Genomic DNA, 21,385 nt, shown 5'->3' with positions numbered 1-21,385 from the left:
GTCTCTCTGACAGACGCATTGACCAGAGCAGCGCTCCCGCTGTGCTGAGCCCCTGCAGAGACACCATGCTAATGAGACCCGCACCTCTGTGACAGGTGAGGACACGGACACACACCAGAGCCGTCATTAAGCTACACGACAAGCGTACCGCAATGCACTCAGACGCAACAAACAAAGCCAACTGCCATCAGACGCATACGGCAAACATCTCCAACACACAAATAAACACTTTTCATACCTTTCAAAACATAGGTTTTAATTTAGTTAACATTTACGAGAACAGCACTGACATTAATTTCCATTCGTTATATACGTTTTATACTGTACAGATAGATGCACAAGTCAATGTTTATAGATCTCCATATCAGAGACTCACAGGCTCCCATGGAGTAAAGAAAGTCCTCCTGTCTGTCTGTGACGAGCATTAAACTTCAGCAGTGCAGAAACAAGCGCACACAGTAATATTGTCCCCTTTGGGGGTCCCTGGGAAAACAATCACAATGGGGCTTTGTGGAGGTTGTAGTCATCTGGAAACTAGCATTGAACCTCCCAATCAGGCCTCCATCATGACATTAAACTACACTACCCAGCATGCCACTGGTGGTAACATTCAGTAGTATTAATGGGACAGCATGAATCACAAGAACTCACTTCAATATCTGGTGAGAGATGAGAGGAGGAGTACCAGAAAGCTTATATTTAATATATATTATTTATTTCCTTAAAAAAAAGGAAATACGATAATGTAAATATATTTTGATTAAAATATAATTAGGCATTTACTGTTTTTGAAGTTATTTGATTTTGATCCATGGTTGGGGAGTTGACTGTCACAAATGTATGAAAAAGACACAAAAGGCTAATACTGTTTTTCTCATCAGATAGATAGGTCTTGAGAATGACAAATGCCAAGCAGGGGTTTGCTATGTCTTGAGTGCAGTTAAAAGTTTAGATATAAAATAATTTAGTTTTCTGACACACAACGCCTTCAGACTTACAAAACAGAAAAATCTAAATTGAAAAGTTCAGCTGAATTTTTCCACAACAAACTGTTAACTCAAAAACACCTGCCAGGCTTTACAGTACCTCACCTGTCCTCTTGACTGCATGGAGAACTGTCAAACAACCGGCTATACCGAGGTATAATTGGGAAATATGCAACCCAAGGTATTCTGGTTGATCCTAATGCTATAGTCCGTTGACATAAATATACTGTTGGTGGTGGTACACATCTGACACAATGGATCATGGTACTAAGGAGGTCTTAAGACAAGCTGTTTAAACAGTATCCACAGTTGGTTGAGGGTTTTGAACATGGCATTATTTCCACTATGAGTTGAATTATGGAGAGCTCCCATCTCTTACACTGATTAAGAAAAGCAGGACTCCCCCTGCTTTAGGTAAATGAGGAGGCCTCTGTCCTTCCATTAACACGGCTTGTTTTTGTTTTGCATGTTTAGTCAGCCGAGACGAGCATGTTGTCCCCTTCTCTCGCTCTCCTTCTCCCTCTCTTCCTCTCCACAGGGAGAGAATAATATTCAGCGGGCTTCTCGTGTCTCCATCGACCACCGACCCCCACCACTCAGCTACGAGGCACAGGGAAGCTACTGACGGCAAGATCAGCTTGTTTTGTTGTTCACCACAGAGGGAAAACATGAAGAACAACACTTCAACAAATGCACAGTGCAAATAAGCTTTTTTCTTTTCTCTTTTAGTCTCTTCACTTTGGGCAGAGTAGACTGAGGAGACAGGGGCAGGCATTGAGGAGGTGGTGGTGGGGACTGAGGGAGAGAGCTCTGGACTGCAGCTCTCCCGTCTGTCTGTCTGTCTGTCTGTCTGGGAGTCTCCTGCCCCGGGGGCTCTACTTGTACAGGCTCATGGTGGGGCTCTGGTACATGCACATGTAGGCGTCACACAGCAGACGGCGGGCCTGGCCCTGGATGCTCTTGGGGTCCAGGGCGTGCAGCTCCTCAGGGGTCATCTTCAGATAGGCCCCCACCTCCGGACACGGAGACACCTGGGGGATGTTGAAGCCATTCTGCCCTCCTATGGAACAACAAACACACAGAGCACTCAGAACTGTGGTATTAAAGCAAGAAGTGTTCTAGTTATATTTCTATGTAATATAATTTCTATGTGTGATTTGAGGGATATACCTAAAGCTTGAATCCAAAATATTTACTATTGAACTGAATATCTATTCATAATTATGAACAATGAGACAAACGGCCAATATCGGAAAAATAGCTGGTTTGACAGTTCATAATAATTTTGTAAATGATTCAAAATATTGTTTCCCCAACAATACAAAAGACTAAATTATCCAATACACATTTCCCCAACAATAAAAAAAACTAAAAGTCATCCAATAACTCCTAAAGAAGACTTTTCTCCCCATACCGTCGCGGTCGGCCATACTGTCGAAGAAGAGCCATGCGGAGTCTTGGTGGCCGTACTTGACGAAGGCCACGTAGTGACTGGTCTCGATGCAGAGCACGGCGAACAGCTCCATCCGCTGGCGAGGGAAGCTACCCTGCCGCCACACACCCTCCTGCAGCTCCTTGGGGACGGACAGCTTCCCGTGGCGATGGGACTTCCTCCTCGGGTGGAGGTGAACCTGAGGGAACACACACACACATAATGGTTGTAAATAAGTATTTATCTATTTCTTGGGGATTTTGTAAGTATTTCTATGCAATAGTTATAAATATGTCTAATAACAGTTCTCATAGATCGATGGCAACTACAGTGTAAAGAATAAACTGAAGAATGACAAGTTTCACAATTCATGAGTTTTTTTAATTAATTACGCATATATTCACTGAGAGTTTGGCAAAAATATTCACAAATGTGCCTCAAAGTTCGAGGTAAATATTTCCACTTTTCAAATCAAATCAAATCAAATTTTATTGGTCACATGCGCCGAATACAACAGGTGCAGACATTACAGTGAAATGCTTACTTACAGCCCTTAACCGACAGTGCATTTATTTTAAACAAAAAAAGTAAGAATAAAACAACAAAAAAAGTGTTGAGAAAAAAAGAGCAGAAGTCAAATAAAGTGACAGTAGGGAGGCTATATATACAGTAAAATAAAGTGACAGTAGGGAGGCTATATATACAGGGGGGTACCGTTGCAGAGTCAATGTGCGGGGGCACCGGCTAGTTGAGGTAGTTGAGGTAATATGTACATGTGGGTAGAGTTAAAGTGACTATGCATAAATACTTAACAGAGTAGCAGCAGCGTAAAAAGGATGGGGTGGGGGGGCAGTGCAAATAGTCCGGGTAGCCATGATTAGCTGTTCAGGAGTCTTATGGCTTGGGGGTAGAAGCTGTTGAGAAGTCTTTTGGACCTAGACTTGGCACTCCGGTACCGCTTGCCGTGCGGTAGCAGAGAGAACAGTCTATGACTAGGGTGGCTGGAGTCTTTGACAATTTTGAGGGCCTTCCTCTGACACTTTTGTCTTGAGCTATAAGTTATTTAAGGAATAAGGCACGAGGGGGTGTGGTATATGGCCAATATACCACGGCTAAGGGCTGTTCTTATGCAAGACGAAACATGGAGTGCCTGGATATAGCCCTTAGCCGTGGTATATTGGTCATATACCACAAACCCCTGCGGTGCCTTATTGCTATTATAAACTGGTTACCAATGTAATTAGAGCAGTAAAAATAAATGTTTTGTCATACCCGTGGTGTACGGTCTGATATACCACGGCTGTCAGCCAATCAGCATTCAGGGCTCAAACCACCCAGTTTATAATATAATTTAGAAAGTTACATGAAACTCAGTCATTCCTTAGGACTTGTCACCCCCAAGTGGATTGTACTGGAACTACACTGCTTTACAACTCATGCAAGTCCCTGATGAGATCCCCTTAGTTTCTATGTTGGTGAAATGGCGCTCTCTGTCTGTTACCTGTGTATTGCACTTTTCACAGAACTGTTTTATCTTCCCGGCAGTGATGTCACCGTCCTCGTAGCACTCTCTGCATTCATACAGAGCCAGACCCCCGCAGATTCGACACTCCCTGGGTGCTGAGAGAAACACAAGGTTGAGGGTTAAGACTATACACACCCACACACAACCATATGTCGATGGAGAACAGTAGATTTCTGATATGGAAAACAGTTCCATCACATTCAATAATGATAATCCAACTTCAACCACATTCAAATAAAATACATTTTTACGCACTGTCTTCAAGTAAGTCTGTGATGTCTAACTCTAGTGAGGGGAAGATCTTGTTGAACATCTTGAAGTCCTTCCCAAAGCGAGGCATCTGGATGATAAGGCAGGAAGGAGCCTGAACAGAGAGAAGAGAAGAAGCATGAAGTCACTTACTGAGGAACAGCTGTTACATAACAAACAAATCCTGAATATAAAGCACCGGATTGGTGACAGCAGAGCAAACAACATCCCACTTAAATTCCACAAAAGAGAACTGTATGTGGTCTACACTATATTCTACAAAGTCACACCCAACGGAATACAAGCTACTGATCCTGCCAATTTCCATTGTAGCTCAGCCTTTCATTGATTAACTCAGCTAATCATTAGAATTGATAGTCAAGTTGACTCTCCCTTCATGCTCCTAGAATGAATTGCTTCTTGATTGCAATCAGCAAATGATTCAACCCTGCGCAACCCAACCACTGACAGACAGCCAGACAGACATAGACATACAGACAGACAGATCACCTCAGCAAACTTGAGGTCACTGTTGATGAAGGACCACTCTATGAGCTGCTGGCTGGTTGGCACGCCCACTTTGTCCTTCTTATCCATGAAGATCTGGTAGAAGTAGCAGTCCTGAACCTTCTGACCTGCCGACCTAGACACGACAGATACAAACAGGATATCATGTGTAAGAATACATGGGAAATCGTACTAATTTGAGCTCAGCTTAGATTTATGTCTAAATATTCTTAAATGTGTATACTATTTACATTTTAGTCATTTAGCAGACGCTCTTATCCAGAGCGACTTACAGTTAAGTGAGTGCATACATTTTCATACTATTTGCAGAAATACTTTAGATAAGCAATAACAAGAGGATATGTTTATGAGTATGTTTAATGTAGACTGACCTCAGCTTGAGTAAGGGGTCCACCCTCAATATGTGATGGAACAGAATATTGAGGAACTCCTCAGGATCTGTGAGGTGAAAGGTGAACATTAAGTTTATAAGACATTTAGAACAAGTTTATGACATTTATAACAAAACCCCAACACTTTAATATTTTGATAAAGGCATCAGACACCTTTTTCTTCAGATGTGAACCCTGAGGCAGCTTCTACCTTCTCCAGTATCCTTCTGAGCTTCATCACTTTAGTGGCGCACACATATCCGTGTCTACAAGACAAATGGAAATAGAATCAGAGGATCTCACAGTTATGATACTGTGTCTAGAAAACTAATTAAAGTGTTAAAATCACATGTTAAGCATTGGTTTGCCACATTACATTATACTGAATGAATGTGTCTGTGAACAAAACACGAAGAGCAATTTCCTACTTACATGCGCAGGGGGTTGACTATCTCTGTGCGCAGCAGCTCCTGTGTCTCTCGGTAATACTCTACGTCAGTCTTGGACCTCGGCCTCAGCAGAACCGTGTCCAGGACTGAGCTGAAGGAGAAGAGACTAAAGAGGGGAAAGAGAAAAGAAACCATTTATTTTCCCTGTTGAGAGACTAAAAAGACTATGAAGTACCTTAGTGTGATTGTTTTCAATTAAAATGGTCCAAAAGAAACAAAAATGGCTTCTTAGCAAATTCTCAAGCAATACTTTTGCTAGGACTGTCTGGGAGTGGTCTGAGTGGGGAGGGGTGAGAGGTTTGGATCTCTTTATTATTGGTCTATTAACTAATTTACCTAAAACTCCATCCCACCAAAACAGGCTTTATTCCAGTATTATATTAAAACAGTATTATTCCAACCTCATAATGTCTAAATATATTTATAAAACACAGGAAAATCAAATTTTTTACTACGCTGGGCCTTTAACTACAGTGACATAGGAATGAGGAGGTTAAGAACTCGCAAAGAAGAAGAGAAAACTCAGAGATCTCTCTCCTATGTCCTTACCAGAAGAGTGTGGAGTCCAGGTAGCAGGAGTTGTAGTGGCCCTGGATACCTTTCTTCTTGCCCACCATGACGTCCAGACCATCATTCTCAGTGCGTGGAGGAGTGTTCTCATGCACCACCTCACTCAGATAACCCCCGAAAGCTGGACAGACACAAACAGTGAAGATTAAGTTGACAATCCTGGGCAGGACTGCTTAGCTGGGAGGAAATGTCCCCATATTGCTTTTACCCGTCCAATCCTAGGGAGTACCTAGGGAGTACCTAGGGTAGGGGCTAGGGGTCAATTTGTAATTCAGCGCAGGACTGACAGGTGACACCAGTGACTCACCGATAGAGTTGCATCTCTCTATGGGGTTGGAGGAGTGATGTAGGGAGGGAAAGCGGGAGTCAGGCCGGCAGCATTTCAGCTTCACAAACAGGGCCTTCTTGGGCGCGCAGCTGAAGTAGCGGGTACCTTGAAAGGTGCCGTCTGTACAGCCAACACACTCTTCCTCCTGAGAGAGCAGAACCAGACAAGGCCATCATGATGTTATCAGTGCAGTTAGCCGTATGCTATTAGACTAAACATATAGCTAGTAATGACCAGTATGAAAAATGTATGCACTCACTAACTGTAAGTCGCTCTGGATAAGAGCGTCTGCTAAATGACTAAAATGTAAATGTAAAATGTAAATAAACATGTTAATTCCAAACCGTAGCAAACAATGGATTTGGATGGTTCTACTATTCATTTTAAAACAACGTTGTTTCACTGATGGTTTCCTTAAATCCTTAATTCACTTGTTGTGACAATGTTATTGGGGAAAACACAAGACAAAATAGCCAGGTCTCAGAAGCTACAAAGAGACAATCCTTCCTGTCAGTGTAATGATCTCTCACCAGCTCCAGGCCAGCCAGTGGCTCCGGTAGTCCCGGGGGCAGCCCCACCCAGCGGATGACCCCACACAGTGGCGGGTTCTCCTTCACCTCCACCAGGGACCCCACCTCCAGACCAGGCACACCCCCACCCCCGCGAGAGTTGGGGGGAGAGGGGGGCCGCGGGGAGGGAGGGGTAGGGGAAGGGGGCTCTGGCATCTGCATCTGCTCTCCCATCACTGATTGGACGGAGAGGGAGAGGGGTCCATGGCTCATGCTGCCATTGGGCCCAGTCTTACGGCTCAGGCTGAAGGGCAGGGAGTGGAACTTGTTGTCATTGGACAAGGAAGCAGAGGGCGGGGCCCTGGTAGGAGGAGTGGCTTCATTGAAGTCAGGGGGCGTGTCTGTGAGGGACTTGGCAGGGTCCTCCCCGACTGCAGAGGAAAACAACAAACTGACAATCAATTTTCACTGCAGCAGATATTACACTGACAGAGAGCTTCTAGCAATGTGGACTCAGATATTAATTCTACTTTGTCGTGAACATTTGCCAACGTTCTGAATAGGGAGAGTCTAGGTGGTGTCACAGCTTCATATCAGCATTAGCAAACCAAATATAACGTTGGCTTATAACACTTTCACTATAAAGTGTATACACATTTTTACATTCACTGTAAACAGAACCACAAAATATACCTTGTGTGACACAAGGACGTTTTTATTTACCTCCCATGGGAGTCGAAAATGTAAATATTTGTGTCACTGTGAACATGTTGAGAAAATCTAAATGCCTCCACATGGAGACAGCCACAGAATAAACCAGAAGAGAGATGGGTGAGTCACATCACCAATGGAAAATAATACAATCCACCACCACATATGAATATGATGGACCGGAACATATGGGGAGAAGGCAGTGATGAGAAACAAAAGAGGTGATGAAACAGAACAGAGAGAGCAGCTGTGACAGGATTGCTCTCATTCCTGCAACATAGAGGAGTCATCTCCACTAGGTCTTCCTCACCCTAGAGTCCACTGATAGCTCCATAACTTTACACAGGCTTTACATGGCTCAATCATTTTCAATCCCTTGGTTTCCTTGTCAATTATCCATTCATCACCACCATGCTGTAAGGAACATGATCATCACCACAGATGAAGACAATGGTACAACTTTTACCTTCCTAAACTACCCCACACCATCCCCCATAAAACATATCCATGTCCTCACTTACACCCAGTACTGAAGGCTTTCACTAATGCTTACAGGAAACTATCAAGAATAAAGTACAGCACTTTACCTAATTTAATTATTCTGAGAGAGAATACATGTAAGAAACGTTACTTCTGTCCACTTTTATTAAAGCATTATTAAAAGCCTTTTTGTGATTTAATGAAGACCATGCCACACCAATTACACCATGCAGGTGGACCTCACAGTCAATGGGAATGAATAGAGAGAGGACTCTCAGTGAATGGTCTTGATTAGGGCCGGGACGTTACCAGTTTCGTGGCAAGGAAACAAAACAATAAGCGGATTTAACTTCTTTAGTAAAACAGAACCTCATTATGTTGTCAACCAGTCATATTTATTTATTTTCCAAGCTATAGAACACATTATTTTACATACACAGCAGGTATTTTAAAGGACCAAAGAGTTTGACCTGCTTCGTGTTGTCATTTCTGCCATGGAAAAAATATATCTCGATACTGGTATCGTCACAGCCTTAGTCTTGATAGCAAGCTACTTATTCAAATCACAGTAAGATTTAAATAACAATGTAATGTTATCTACCAAAACAATACAATAATTAAGTTAAAGCTCAAACGCATTCTTTATTTGTTCACTGATTGGTAAATTAATCCTGTAGATCAACCATGCATTAACAGGACCCTGCTATCAAGACAGTTGGGAGTCTCAGTACTGTATCTTGCTGGTGTTTTACCTTCATCAATGTACCATGTGCTTTTGGATTTGGCCTGGACTGGGTGGTCAACAGAGCTGCCATTTAAAGTATAATAAAACTCTGACTTGCTTCTACTCCCACACTGAAGACCTAAGCCTGGAGATAACACAAGTCAACAGAGAAACAGAAAAGAAGCAGGTGTGTGTTTGCTGTGTGTGTTTTTGGCTGGTTGTTCAAAGCAGACACTGTCATTAATGACAGCAGGATGGGTGTGGAGAGGAGAGAGAGAGAGAGAGAGAGAGAGAGAGAGAAAGGGATAGAGAGGCGGAACGGGGAGGCAGATCCTCAGCACACTGAGCAGTTCAGTAGCCATGCAAGGAACACAACGGTTCAGTAACTCTCACCACTCCATACCATTCACATAAGCTCTGGAATCCAAATTGGACATTCACACAAAAGGAATCTGGCAAAACGTCTTACATTTTCCAAAACTCAGTCATCATGACTTATTGATATGATTTCCCTCACAACATTCCAATGACAGAACCCTCAGCTAATATCACGTCAGCACACTAACACCATGTTAAAGTGTTATAGTGTTAGCTAGTACATGCACTTGAAGCCAGCAGCAGTACCTTTGCTCTTTGGTTTGCTTTGGCCAGAGGACGACTTGTCACTGCTGCTGCCTCTGGGGGCAAAACTGTGCTTCTGCAGCCTCTGGTCCTGCATGGAGTACTCTGTAAACACAGAGCCCAGTATAACAACAGTGTTCAACAACACTGATATACACATCCCCCTGTGCAAAAACAAGTGAAAACCCTACAGTTCACAGCCGTGTGTCTTGTTGCAGGTGCTGGTTCTGGCAGGTATACAGTAATACACCCCCCCCCCCATCATAGCACCATTACAGAGTATAGGCCTGCTACAATAATAGGCCTAATCATGATTGGTGGCTGTGGGGCCTGGTAAAGCAGTGGGAAGGTCTTTATAATTGTGCAATATACCGGTATTTACTTAGTTAGTCACAAAATCTACAGGAGATTGATGCAAAGTGAAAAGCATACTTTCACTCAATACCATAGACTTTCAAGTACAGGTCAACATGATCAGTCTTAAGTTTCAGAGAGCAAAAAGCTTTTCAAAGAGAAAATGCATTAATGAAACGTACGAACCCCCCACCACACACACTTCAAGAATGTCCAAGAAGACCAAGAACATCAAAGCATCTGAACCATTGTTGGGGTTCAGAGTCAGACACCACACACAAACAAATCAATAAAACCAATGGCTAGAACAAAGAGGCTGAGAGGAGCAGCATCTCACTTGACTTTCAAAAACAAGCAGAGCCGTCAAACAAAAGAGCCTCTGTTACTGATGCTGCTGCCATTAAACACTAACACACAACACTCCGCTTAGTGCTACTGTGTTCACTCACCCCCCACCATAAATACTACACTCATAACTGCCTAACTGACTATATGGCCAACTGACAATACTGAAGCTTCTTCAGTTAGAATTTATAGAATTCAATTAAGGGAGAGAATATTTCAAAAATATCTATTTGCACTTGATGAAATTGTTATGAATTGAAATATCAATACACATTCGATGTGAGAGAAAAAGGAGAGAATAGACTACCGGACCGCCCGACTCACCTGGCATTACGTCACAGATGGGGACTAGACGGGTGTGCTCCAGACTGGCGAAATTACACAGCAGCTTCCCGTCGATAACGCCATCCCAGTCCCCAATAGGATTGTCCTGGAAGAGTCGGAGACAGCAACCGATTACTCCTGCGGGCGTTCCTCATCTCCTAAAACCTGTACTTACAGTCCCAGTCTCAGTCTCAGCAGCAGCACTGGCATTACTACTACAGCTCTTCTCTATCCAGTCAACTACCCCCTCCACCCAGTAATGGGCCTCCGTCTGCACTTCAACTCCCCTCTTAACCTTCCCTCCCTACGTTTCTCAAATGTACCTCCCCGCGTCTTCAAAACAGAGGGGTTATTCCAATCCCCAGGAAGCAGGGTCAAAGTTCTCCAGTACTGGTTGCCCCACTCCACCACACTAATGTATGTACTCTTGGAATGTTGGCCCCATTGTGGGCTAAAATAGATCCAAATAAACAAAAACGTTACACGAATATAGTCTTAACACTAAGCTGTTTTGTATATGGCCTGTCAGTGTTGTTGATTCTCTCTGCGTGCTGGGCGAGGCTGGAGCAGAGCGGACGGAGCAGTGGACTCTCCTCTCCTTTCCTCGGCTGCCCGGCCAACCCGCTGGCCCTGTGCCATGCTACTGGTCATACAGCCCAGTGCTGTAGCTACGTCTCCAATGGCACCCTATTGCCTATTTAGCTGCGCTACATTTGAACAGAGCCCATTGAGCTCTGGTCAAAAGTAGTTCACTGCATAGGGAATAGGGTGCCATTGGGGGCTCAGCCTGCATCTTTACCTCACTCCCCAGCTCCCCGCGTGACTACTGCCCTTTGTGTGTGTCCCAGGCCAGAGTAGACTGAGTGGGCTCCCTGCTGCTGCTGCTACTAACAACCAGCAGTCAAATGCCTCTGTCATTATGCATGTTCCCTATCCTTAACTGCTATGCTATCTGATTACATTGGCAACAGTAAACATCGACACCAGCAGCTGGTTGTTAGACTGCTAAATAAATAATATGAATGATCTTTGCTTTTCTGGATAGACAATAATCAAATCACACAAACAACCTTACATGGGCTACTTGAACTAGGCTCTTGCTTAACTTGAGATGTAATTTATAAGTTGTTAGCCATGTTCTATAAATATAGCATTATTATATAATATTTAGGGTGGACATTTCACCTTCACCTAGTGTTAACAGCATTTACATTGCCAGTCTGCCATTCTACAGCACACAGGAGCAGGTTGTACTCAGTGAGGCCCCTGTATGGGACCAGCGTCTCGACCCTTACCATGTCTACTCCCACATAGTACCCCAGGCTCTCGTTCCCAGGCAGCAGGTCACAGAAGATGATGGTTCCCCTCTCTGGCCCCTCTCTGGTCTGGACCAGGACCCTGGAGTTGAGCTCCAGCAGATGGAAATCTCTCTCCTCCTCCACCAGGGTGACGTGATCAACCTCTAGCTCCCCCAGCTCCTCCTCCTCCTCCTCCTCCCACAGCTCCAGCTTGTCCAGGGCCACGAACACCCCGCACTCATCCTCACAGCGGAACAGCTGTCTGCCCTGGTAGGAGCCCTCTGTGAAGCCCTGGCCTCTGCCCTCCTCCTAGGAAGAGGCATAGGTTACATACAGTATGTTAAACGTGGGATAACCTGTGAGTGCCAGTCGCATGTAGCTTACTCCGTCACGCTAACCCCTCACCCAGTAATGCCCAAGAATAACCCTGACCCTTAGCCTAACCCCATCCCTAACCCTAGACTAACCATCACAGGAAAAGCCTAACACTGGGCTGAGCTGATACAAGAGGCATGAGCTCTCATTACAGTGAGGTGAGCTCAGCTACAGTAACCTGCCTACTCAGCATTCTACAGGGGAGGGAACATCATACATCTGGGATGATGACGGTTTCAGATCGATACTGCGGAGGGCATAACAGCATACTCAAAATGTTTCATTGCAGAGTAGCCGGCAGGCGCCAAACTGAATAATATTTGCTATTACACAGGGATAATGGACAGTTACAGGGTGTAGTTCCATGATCCTATACACTGCAACACTGCACTTCTTCTTGAATGCCATGTAGGGCTTTTCAGTATTGGCATTGTTCAATTTATGTGTGTATGATCAAGACAAGAAGTAAACATTGTTGACTGTAAATGTGTGGTAAGTATTCTGAATTGTGATACAAGTCTGGCATTCAATCAAGACGCTGATCTGAAATCCAAGAATGTGCTAAACCCTTTATAGTGAGCAACGGTCAGCCTTGCCTCTCGTCCAGCTCCTTCACCCACTCACCCAGCCTACAAGAGGAATAAACACAACATTGTGCTCCAATAAACAAGCCTTTGTAGCCCGCTACTTTACCTCATCTTTACAGAACGTAGGCTACGGCAAGAGAGAGAGTCCATTTACTAGCTTTAGCTGTTATGAAATCCTCAAGGAACATTTCACAAAGACCAAATTATAGGCAATATCACACACACATAACATAAGTGAAGTTTCTACTCTATATACGTAACTGAGGGTCAGTTGCTTACAAAATGCATTACAAATTGCATTTTAAAAGAATAGTAAAGATGAGGTTTCTCACCAGCAGCTCCACTCCAAACCAGACCCCGGAGAGAGCCCTGTCGGGGAGGAGCGATCCTTTAAATCGGACTACCCCAGGCAAAGGTTCATCCCCCGAACGCAGCTGCACGCGCACCTTGGAGCCACAGTCGATGTCTCTGGCCCGCTCCAGCCGGGGCTTGTTGCACAGCAGGGCATAGCGCTCCTCACAGTTGGTGATGGGGAACAGCAGCTCAGCTAGCTTCTCATCCAGCTCCAGGACGTCCCTGAATTGAATGAATTGGTTGCAAATCAAACACACAACAACATGTGCATTTGAATCCCACAGGATAACACAAGAAAGTATTAAAGTAACAAAAACAACATGTCAATATATCACACACTACATATATAAAAAAAGTATGCGGACACGCCTTCAAATTAGTGGATTCGGCAATGTTAATCACACCCATTGCTGACAGGTGTATAAAAATGAGCACACTGCCATGCAATCTCCATAAACAAAAATTGGCAGTAGAATGGCCTTACTGAAGAGCTCAGTCACTTTCAACGTGGCACCGTCATAGGATGCCACCTTTCCAACAAGTTAGTTCGTCAAATTTCTGCCCTGCTAGAGCTGCCCCGTTCAACTGTAAGTGCTGTTATTGTGAAGTGATAACGTCTAGGAGCAACAACGGCTCAGCCGCGAAGTGGTAGGCCACACAAGCTCACAGAACAAGACCGCTGAGTGCTGAAGCGCGTAAAAATCATCAGTCCTCGTTTGCAACACTCATTACCAAGTTCCAAACTGCCTCTGGAAGCAACGTCAGCACAATAACTGTTCGTCGGGAGCTTCATTTAATGGGTTTCCATGGCCGAGCAGCCGCACACATGCCTAAGATCACCATGCGCAATGCCAAGCGTTGGCTGGAGTTATGTAAAGCTCACTGCCATTGGACTCTGGAGAAGTAGAAACGTGTTCTTTGGAGTGATGATTCACGCTTCACCTTCTGGCAGTCCGACGGACGAATCTGGGTTTGGCGGATGCCAGGAGAACATTACCTGCCCGAATGCATAGTGCCAACTGTAAAGTTTGGTGGAGGAGGAATAATAGTCTGGGGCTGTTTATCATGGTTCGGGCTAGGCACGTTAGTTCCAGTGAAGATAAATCTTAACGCTACAGCAGACAATGACATTCTAGACGATTCTGTGCTTCCAACTATGTGGCAACAGTTTGGGGAAGGCCCTTTCCTGTTTCAGCATGACAATGCCCCCGTGCACAAAGCGAGGTCCATACAGAAATGGTTTGTTGAGATCGGTGTGGAAGAACTTGACTGGCCTGCACAGAGCCCTGACCTCAACCCCATCAAACACCTTTGGGATGAATTGGAATGCAGACTGCGCGCCAGACCTAATTGCCCAACATCAGTGCCCGACCTCACTAATGCTCTTATGGCTGAATGGAAGCAAGTCCCCGCACCAATGTTCCAACATCTAGTGAAAAGCCTTCCCAGAAGAGTGGAGGCTGTTATAGAAGCATATTAAAGCCCATGATTTTGGAATTAGATTTTTGATTAGCAGGTGTCCACATACACTACATGACCAAAAGTATGTAAAATGTGAGTATTGTTATTTTTCAAACTTTGTCTTGTCTTTTTTACAAAATTGCTATATAGCAAGATAAAGTGTCACTATCCATGAATTAGATATGGACCAACCGCTCATCCAGGCTCAGCACCACGTTGGTCTGGTCCAGGACACGGAGGCTCCTCTTGCCCTTGCTGGGGGGCAGAGTGCGCCCCAGGCTGTTCCGCTCCTGGCAGGCCTGTCCCAGGCTGCCCCGGGGGATCCTCAGGGTCTTCTGGGGGGGCTTCTCCACTGTACACTCCTTAGTGGAATTTTGTTGAGTTATTAAGGGTCTCAGGCTGTGTCAGAAATGGCACCCTATTCCCTATATAGTACACTGCTTTTGACCAGGCCCCATTGGGCAGAAGTAGTGCACTATATAGGGAATACAGACCCAATTCAAACATAATCGAAGATACCCATTAGTACATCAGGACTTATCTTCCTGATTTATTCTCAAACACACAATAGACAACAACAAAATATGAAACACAAAAGGAACCCTTTTCGATACAGGCCTCGATAAATAAATAAACATGAACAAAATCTTGAATAATACCTAGCAAAATTCAGTAATTTCTTAAAGAGCGACTGCTTTTAAAAAGCGATGAATCCCTTTGAAAATGGCCTATGTGGCATCAATATCAGAAAGTCAGAAACAGTTATTCTACTGTAAATATTGACTACAAAGTGTAAATAGGATCATTTTGCTCATAAAGTTAGTCTAAAATGGACGTCTAAAACAGAGTTTGGAACATCCGTGCGTCACAATGGGTAAATGAAGATAGGGTTTTGATTTGACGACGTCCATTTGCCCACTAACATGGGGTGAACCGCTGCAGTGATTGCTCTCTATCCAATAGCATAGACAGTGAGACTGTTTAAATAAGACCACGTCGCACATTTTTTTAGTTGAGAAATACTGCACCAAACACCTTAGTCAAATATAACAAAAAAAATAAAATAAATATATATATATATATATATATATATATATATATATATTTTTTACACCTTTATTTAACTAGGCAAGTCAGTTAAGAACAAATTCATATTTACAATGACGGCCTACACCGGCCAAACCCGGACGACGCTGGGCCAATTGTGTGCCGCCCTATGGGACTCCCAATCACGGCCGGTTGTGATACAGCCTGGAATCGAACCAGGGGGTCTGTAGTGCCGCCTCAAGCACTGAGATGCAGTGCCTTAGACCGCTGCGCCACTCGGGAGCCCATATATACAGTGGGGGAAAAAAGTATTCAGTCAGCCACCAATTGTGCAAGTTCTCCCACTTAAAAAGATGAGAGAGGCCTGTAATTTTCATCATAAGTACACGTCAACTATGACAGACAAATTGAGAGAAAAAAAATCCATAAATTCACATTGTAGGATTTTTAATGAATTTATTTGCAAATTATGGTGGAAAATAAGTATTTGGTCACCTACAAACAAGCAAGATTTCTGGCTCTCACAGACCTGTAACTTCTTCTTTAAGAGGCTCCTCTGTCCTCCACTCGTTACCTGTATTAATGGCACCTGTTTGAACTTGTTATCAGTATAAAAGACACCTGTCCACAACCTCAAACAGTCACACTCCAAACTCCACTATGGCCAAGACCAAAGAGCTGTCAAAGGACACCAGAAACAAAATTGTAGACCTGCACCAGGCTGGGAAGACTGAATCTGCAATAGGTAAGCAGCTTGGTTTGAAGAAATCAACTGTGGGAGCAATTATTAGGAAATGGAAGACATACAAGACCACTGATAATTTCCCTCGATCTGGGGCTCCACGCAAGATCTCACCCCGTAGGGTCAAAATGATCACAAGAACGGTGAGCAAAAATCCCAGAACCACACGGGGGGACCTAGTGAATGACCTGCAGAGAGCTGGGACCAAAGTAACAAAGCCTACCATCAGTAACACACTACGCCGCCAGGGACTCAAATCCTGCAGTGCCAGACGTGTCCCCCTGCTTAAGCCAGTACATGTCCAGGCCCGTCTGAAGTTTGCTAGAGTGCATTTGGGTGACCCAGAAGAGGATTGGGAGAATGTCATATGGTCAGATGAAACCAAAATAGAACTTTTTGGTAAAAACTCAACTCGTCGTGTTTGGAGGACAAAGAATGCTGAGTTGCATCCAAAGAACACCATACCTACTGTGAAGCATGGAGGTGGAAACATCATGCTTTGGGGCTGTTTTTCTGCAAAGGGACCAGGACGACTGATCCGTGTAAAGGAAAGAATGAATGGGGCCATGTATCGTGAGATTGAGTGAAAACCTCCTTCCATCAGCAAGGGCATTGAAGATGAAATGTGGCTGGGTCTTTCAGCATGACAATTATCCCAAACACACCGCCCGGACAACAAAGGAGTGGCTTCGTAAGAAGCATTTCAAGGTCCTGGAGTGGCCTAGCAAGTCTCCAGATCTCAACCCCATAGAAAATCTTTGGAGGGAGTTGAAAGTCCGTGTTGCCCAGCGACAGCCCCAAAACATCACTACTCTGGAGGAGATCTGCATGGAGGAATGGGCCAAAATACCAGCAACAGTGTGTGAAAACCTTGTGAAGATTTACAGAAAACGTTTGACCTGTGTCATTGCCAACAAAGGGTATATAACAAAGTATTGAGAAACTTTTGTTATTGACCAAATACTTATTTTCCACCATAATTTGCAAATAAATTCATTAAAAATCCTACAATGTGATTTTCTGGATTTTTTTTTCTCATTTTGTCTGTCATAGTTGACGTGTACCTATGATGAAAATTACAGGCCTCTCATCTTTTTAAGTGGGAGAACTTGCACAATTGGTGGCTGACTAAATACTTTTTTCCCCCACTGTATATAATCCTTAGCCAAAACATCAAAATTAATTACAGATTTGAGTTATCTTAGATTCATTCTGCGGATTTTGAAGAAGTGAAATAGGCTTCCGTGTCTACAGTGCTCATGGGGAACAAGCATCATTAACCAAACGCGGAATCGGTCAGGAAACACACCTACAAGACTGAAATCTGTTTTTTCTAATGAGCAACAGAAAAACACACGTGCCAATCGGCATGTTCAGTGGCTCTTTAAACATAAGTATATTTACCTTGACCACCATGTAGAAGCGCCAGTCCTCCCTGAAGCCCCCACTGGGCTTTTCCTGGCTCCACAGGGCAGAGCTCATGGCTGTAGGAGCTGGGGCATAGCAGGGGGAAATACAGGGTCCGCCTGTCTAACTAACCCAATATGAAGGACCTCTCTCTTCCCTTTATGGCCGTTCCTCTATCCCCAAAGCAGTGACAGGGGCATAGCAAGGGTGAGAGATTAACTAGACCTAACACCTGAGGGGAACGTTGGCTGGTTAGAATACAGAGTAGACAGAGAGGGTGGTATGGTCGCTCACAGGCTCCTGCTGGCCTGGGTTTCCCTCATGACGGTCTCAACTGGCTGCCTGCATGCCCCAATGTACTTTGTAGGACCTGTGTATGAAAAGAAAGGCATGTTGTTATTATGACAATATTGTTAAAGGTCACGGAATGACTCCAGGTTAATTCTATTAGACCATTTAGAATCACTGACCGTTATCATAAATCCCAGCTCAATTTCTCCCCCCAAAAATTGGCCTATGGCTAGGCTATATTAACCCAAATAAGGGTTGAGTTGTTTTTTAAAAAGATTTGCTAGAAATGTGCCTTTTCGGGAAAACAACAAAACATTTAGGCAATACAAATCTGGGATAAGCTCTGAATAAATGGCATTCAAAGATTAAAACTGGTATCTAAACAAACAGGATGTAGCCTCATTAGAATGTAGGCCTATTATCTGAGTGAAGCCTGATTGCACCATTAGCTGCAGGCTGCTACTGTACCTCATAAAACTGATGGTGAAAACCAGTTGAGCACAAACATGATTAGGCCTAACCTAGTGTACTACCGGTATCTTGCAACCAAATAGGCCTAAAAAAAAAAGGTTACTGCCTGTAGTCTGATTCCTGACAAAACAATTTGACATAAGGGTAAAATCAGGAATTCAATCACTTTTGACAGCATCCCTTTTGATTTGAACGAAACCTTCCATACATATTTGCCCATCGTATAAGTGCTCAGAAAGTGACTTTTTGTACCTGAATGCCAAAACATTCAGGAGATAAAGGTGCTCAAAGTTGACTTATTTTGCATACCCCACCATACCATGAAACATCACTGGAAAAGATCAAGAGTTTGGGATTTATACAGTTTAAAAGCTTACAAACAGGGTTGTCAAACTATTTTATAATTTCTGGAAAAAGAAAGTGGCATTCTATTAAAAAACTTTTTAAAATAGTTTGACAACATTGTTTGTAAGCTTTTAAATTATATCCAGCTCAACCTCTTATCTTTTCCAGTGATGAAGACATGGATGTCTCATTGTATGGTGGGGTATGCAAAATGGGTCAACTTTGAGCACTTCTACCTCCTGAATGTTTTGGCATTCAGGTCCAAAAAGTCACTTTCTGAATACTCCTTCCATGGGCAAACATCCATAGAAAGTTGACAGGGATGCTGTCGAAAAACTGATTGAATTCAAATGGCTTTACCCAGAAGGCAATTTTGAAGCAGTCAGACAATATGCTCAAAACCTGTTGATACTCTCCTCTTAAGATGAGAAATGGGTGATGCCGTATAGGCCTTGGTACTACAGTCAATATTTACATAAATAGATTCTGAGCCAGCCGTTATTCAAACACACTCGGGCCTGACTCAGAATTTGAGACATTTTGGATTTCCCCTAGCTGTGTGATGATCAGATAAGGTCAGAGTGGGTTAAGGGAGCTGTGAGGGGGAATTCATAGACTAAAGCAGTCAAACGCCTTGGTTTGCATTGCAACTCCTCTCAGGCTGCGTATCAGTGCATAACATCAATTTTCCTAGTTCAAATGTTCACATAGAGGACTTGTTGTTGTTTATCATGCAAAGTTGACCATGCCCCTATTTGAGCTTGATGAGGGAGCATGGAATTAGCAAAAGAATACGACAGACACTTGTTGTGATGTTATTCTAGTAGTCTACCATAAGGAAGGAGTGAAGGGAAAAGGCCTATTGCCCTTTCAAAATACACATAATTGAATGACCCTTGGTCAACAACATGTACTACTGCAGTGCTTACTGCTATCTGACACATGACAACTACTTCTGAAAGTAGCCCACTTGTCCCTTTTGCTTTGCCTTTTGACAGTGTGAATGTGTGATGCACAATGTAGCCACATACTGATGGTGCTGACATCCTGAATATAAAATGACTGGGATGCAACACTGACTATCTAAACAACACACCATCTTGCTTCCATTTTCAATCACAACATTCAAAAGCCCCAACAGATTAGATCAAACATTATTAACAGCAGAGTAATTGTATCATCATTGCAGCAGTTGTCTTGCATGTCCCATCAGTGACATCACTGAATAAAGCCAGTCAACAGCAGCGAGTGATGATGCGCGAGAGAAGAAATAATGTGTCACTGCCAGGCCTTGCTTAATCAAGGATGAGGAAGGACCCTCATTGTGAAAACACCCATGGAACGTGTCAATTAGTGTAAAACAGCACATATACTAGGATATGTTTGCTGTAGGGCTAGGTAGCCAGTATAGCAAACCATGCAACATTTGATCAGGTGCATCCATATCATAATCTGACGTATGACGAGGAAACACGCGAAACAATGTAGCTAGCATTTTGACATAACGTCGTTAGCTAGCTCGTTTTCTTACCTTATTCAAACGTCAGTTCGGCGCTGGAGTGTCATGTCACATGCATATTCCAATGCGGTCCTTTAGTAACTGAGGTTTGGATACGTTTGTACAATTAACTGGCTAGCTTCTTGATAGCAAGACAGCTGAGAACTGATATGACAGCCTCGAAACTAACAAGCTAGCCAAAGTAGCTAGTATGGCTAGCTAGCTGCCCCCATGCAACAGAGGATGTTATCTACGGCATTTAATGTAGATATTTTTCTGAACGACTCTTAGACTATACTAACAAATACTGACACACAAAACTTATATTATGTGACAGACAAACGAAGTCAGGCCTTATAGCGAGAGGAATAAAGATTATTTACAAAACCAATTTACACCGAAACTTGTGTCACCTCAAAATATGCCAATCTGCATCCATTGCAAGTGCCAATTGGCGGAACTTCAGGTTAGTCATTAAGTCCCACCCCCCGGGGTTTTCCCACGAGTTTGGTTGACGGGTATGGAAGAATCTGCGAATGAGGGGTTCTCTCTAGTAGCAGTTTCTAAACCTGCTACTAGTCTCCCTGGCAGGCGGTCTTCACTAGTTACCATAGCCACAAAGTCTTAAAGCCCGCCTAAATCTACAACGTATCTTCTTAAAACGTCAATTTAAACCTAACCTTAACCACACTGCTAACCTTATGCCTAACCCTAATCAATCTTAAATTAATACCAAAAGGCACATTTTTGTTTTCGTGAATTTTTACCATATAGCCCATTTTGACGTTGTGGCTGTGGTAACTACTGATAACCTTGGCAGACCCTATATTCTAGATGACTGATAGGGGGCGCTGTGTTGAAGCCACCGTGCCTCCATCTTGGCCTGATCTTGGTACTCCCCCACATTTGACATTTTAGTAATTTAGCAGACGCTCTGATCCAGAGCGACTTACAGTTAGTGAGTGCATACATTTTCATACTGGCCCCCCATGGGAAATGAACC

The 21,385-nt window shown here is 43.7% G+C and overlaps 1 protein-coding gene across 4 annotated transcripts; it reads right to left on the bottom strand.

Annotated features, from left to right (window-relative positions):
- Positions 1 to 245: 245 nt before the first annotated feature.
- Positions 246 to 20,851, bottom strand: LOC311111114 (ubiquitin carboxyl-terminal hydrolase CYLD-like). 4 transcript variants are annotated; one of them, XM_084153787.1, is made up of 19 exons: positions 20,416 to 20,851; positions 17,775 to 18,147; positions 14,774 to 14,943; positions 13,099 to 13,342; positions 11,802 to 12,113; positions 10,507 to 10,612; positions 9,487 to 9,588; positions 8,891 to 9,007; positions 6,969 to 7,378; positions 6,418 to 6,583; positions 6,090 to 6,231; positions 5,524 to 5,646; positions 5,266 to 5,357; positions 5,092 to 5,158; positions 4,703 to 4,835; positions 4,199 to 4,307; positions 3,920 to 4,038; positions 2,401 to 2,617; positions 246 to 2,046 (listed from the first exon to the last, which is right to left on the bottom strand). In XM_084153787.1, exons 2-19 carry the CDS (start codon positions 17,850 to 17,852, stop codon positions 1,862 to 1,864), a joined length of 2,892 nt encoding a protein of 963 aa, XP_084009913.1. In that variant the 5' UTR covers positions 17,853 to 18,147; positions 20,416 to 20,851; the 3' UTR covers positions 246 to 1,861. The 4 variants fall into 4 exon arrangements, with proteins under 4 accessions (XP_084009913.1, XP_084009915.1, XP_084009914.1 ...); XM_084153789.1 differs by lacking the exon at positions 8,891 to 9,007 and having other exon boundaries at positions 20,416 to 20,849; XM_084153788.1 differs by lacking the exon at positions 9,487 to 9,588 and having other exon boundaries at positions 20,416 to 20,849.
- Between the last annotated feature and the right edge of the window lie 534 nt (positions 20,852 to 21,385).

This window comes from Coregonus lavaretus (genome assembly GCF_964263955.1).
Source record: "Coregonus lavaretus genome assembly, chromosome: 37".
NCBI classification, from domain to species: Eukaryota; Metazoa; Chordata; class Actinopteri; order Salmoniformes; family Salmonidae; genus Coregonus; species Coregonus lavaretus.
This window is presented reverse-complemented; position numbering and strand designations above follow the sequence as displayed.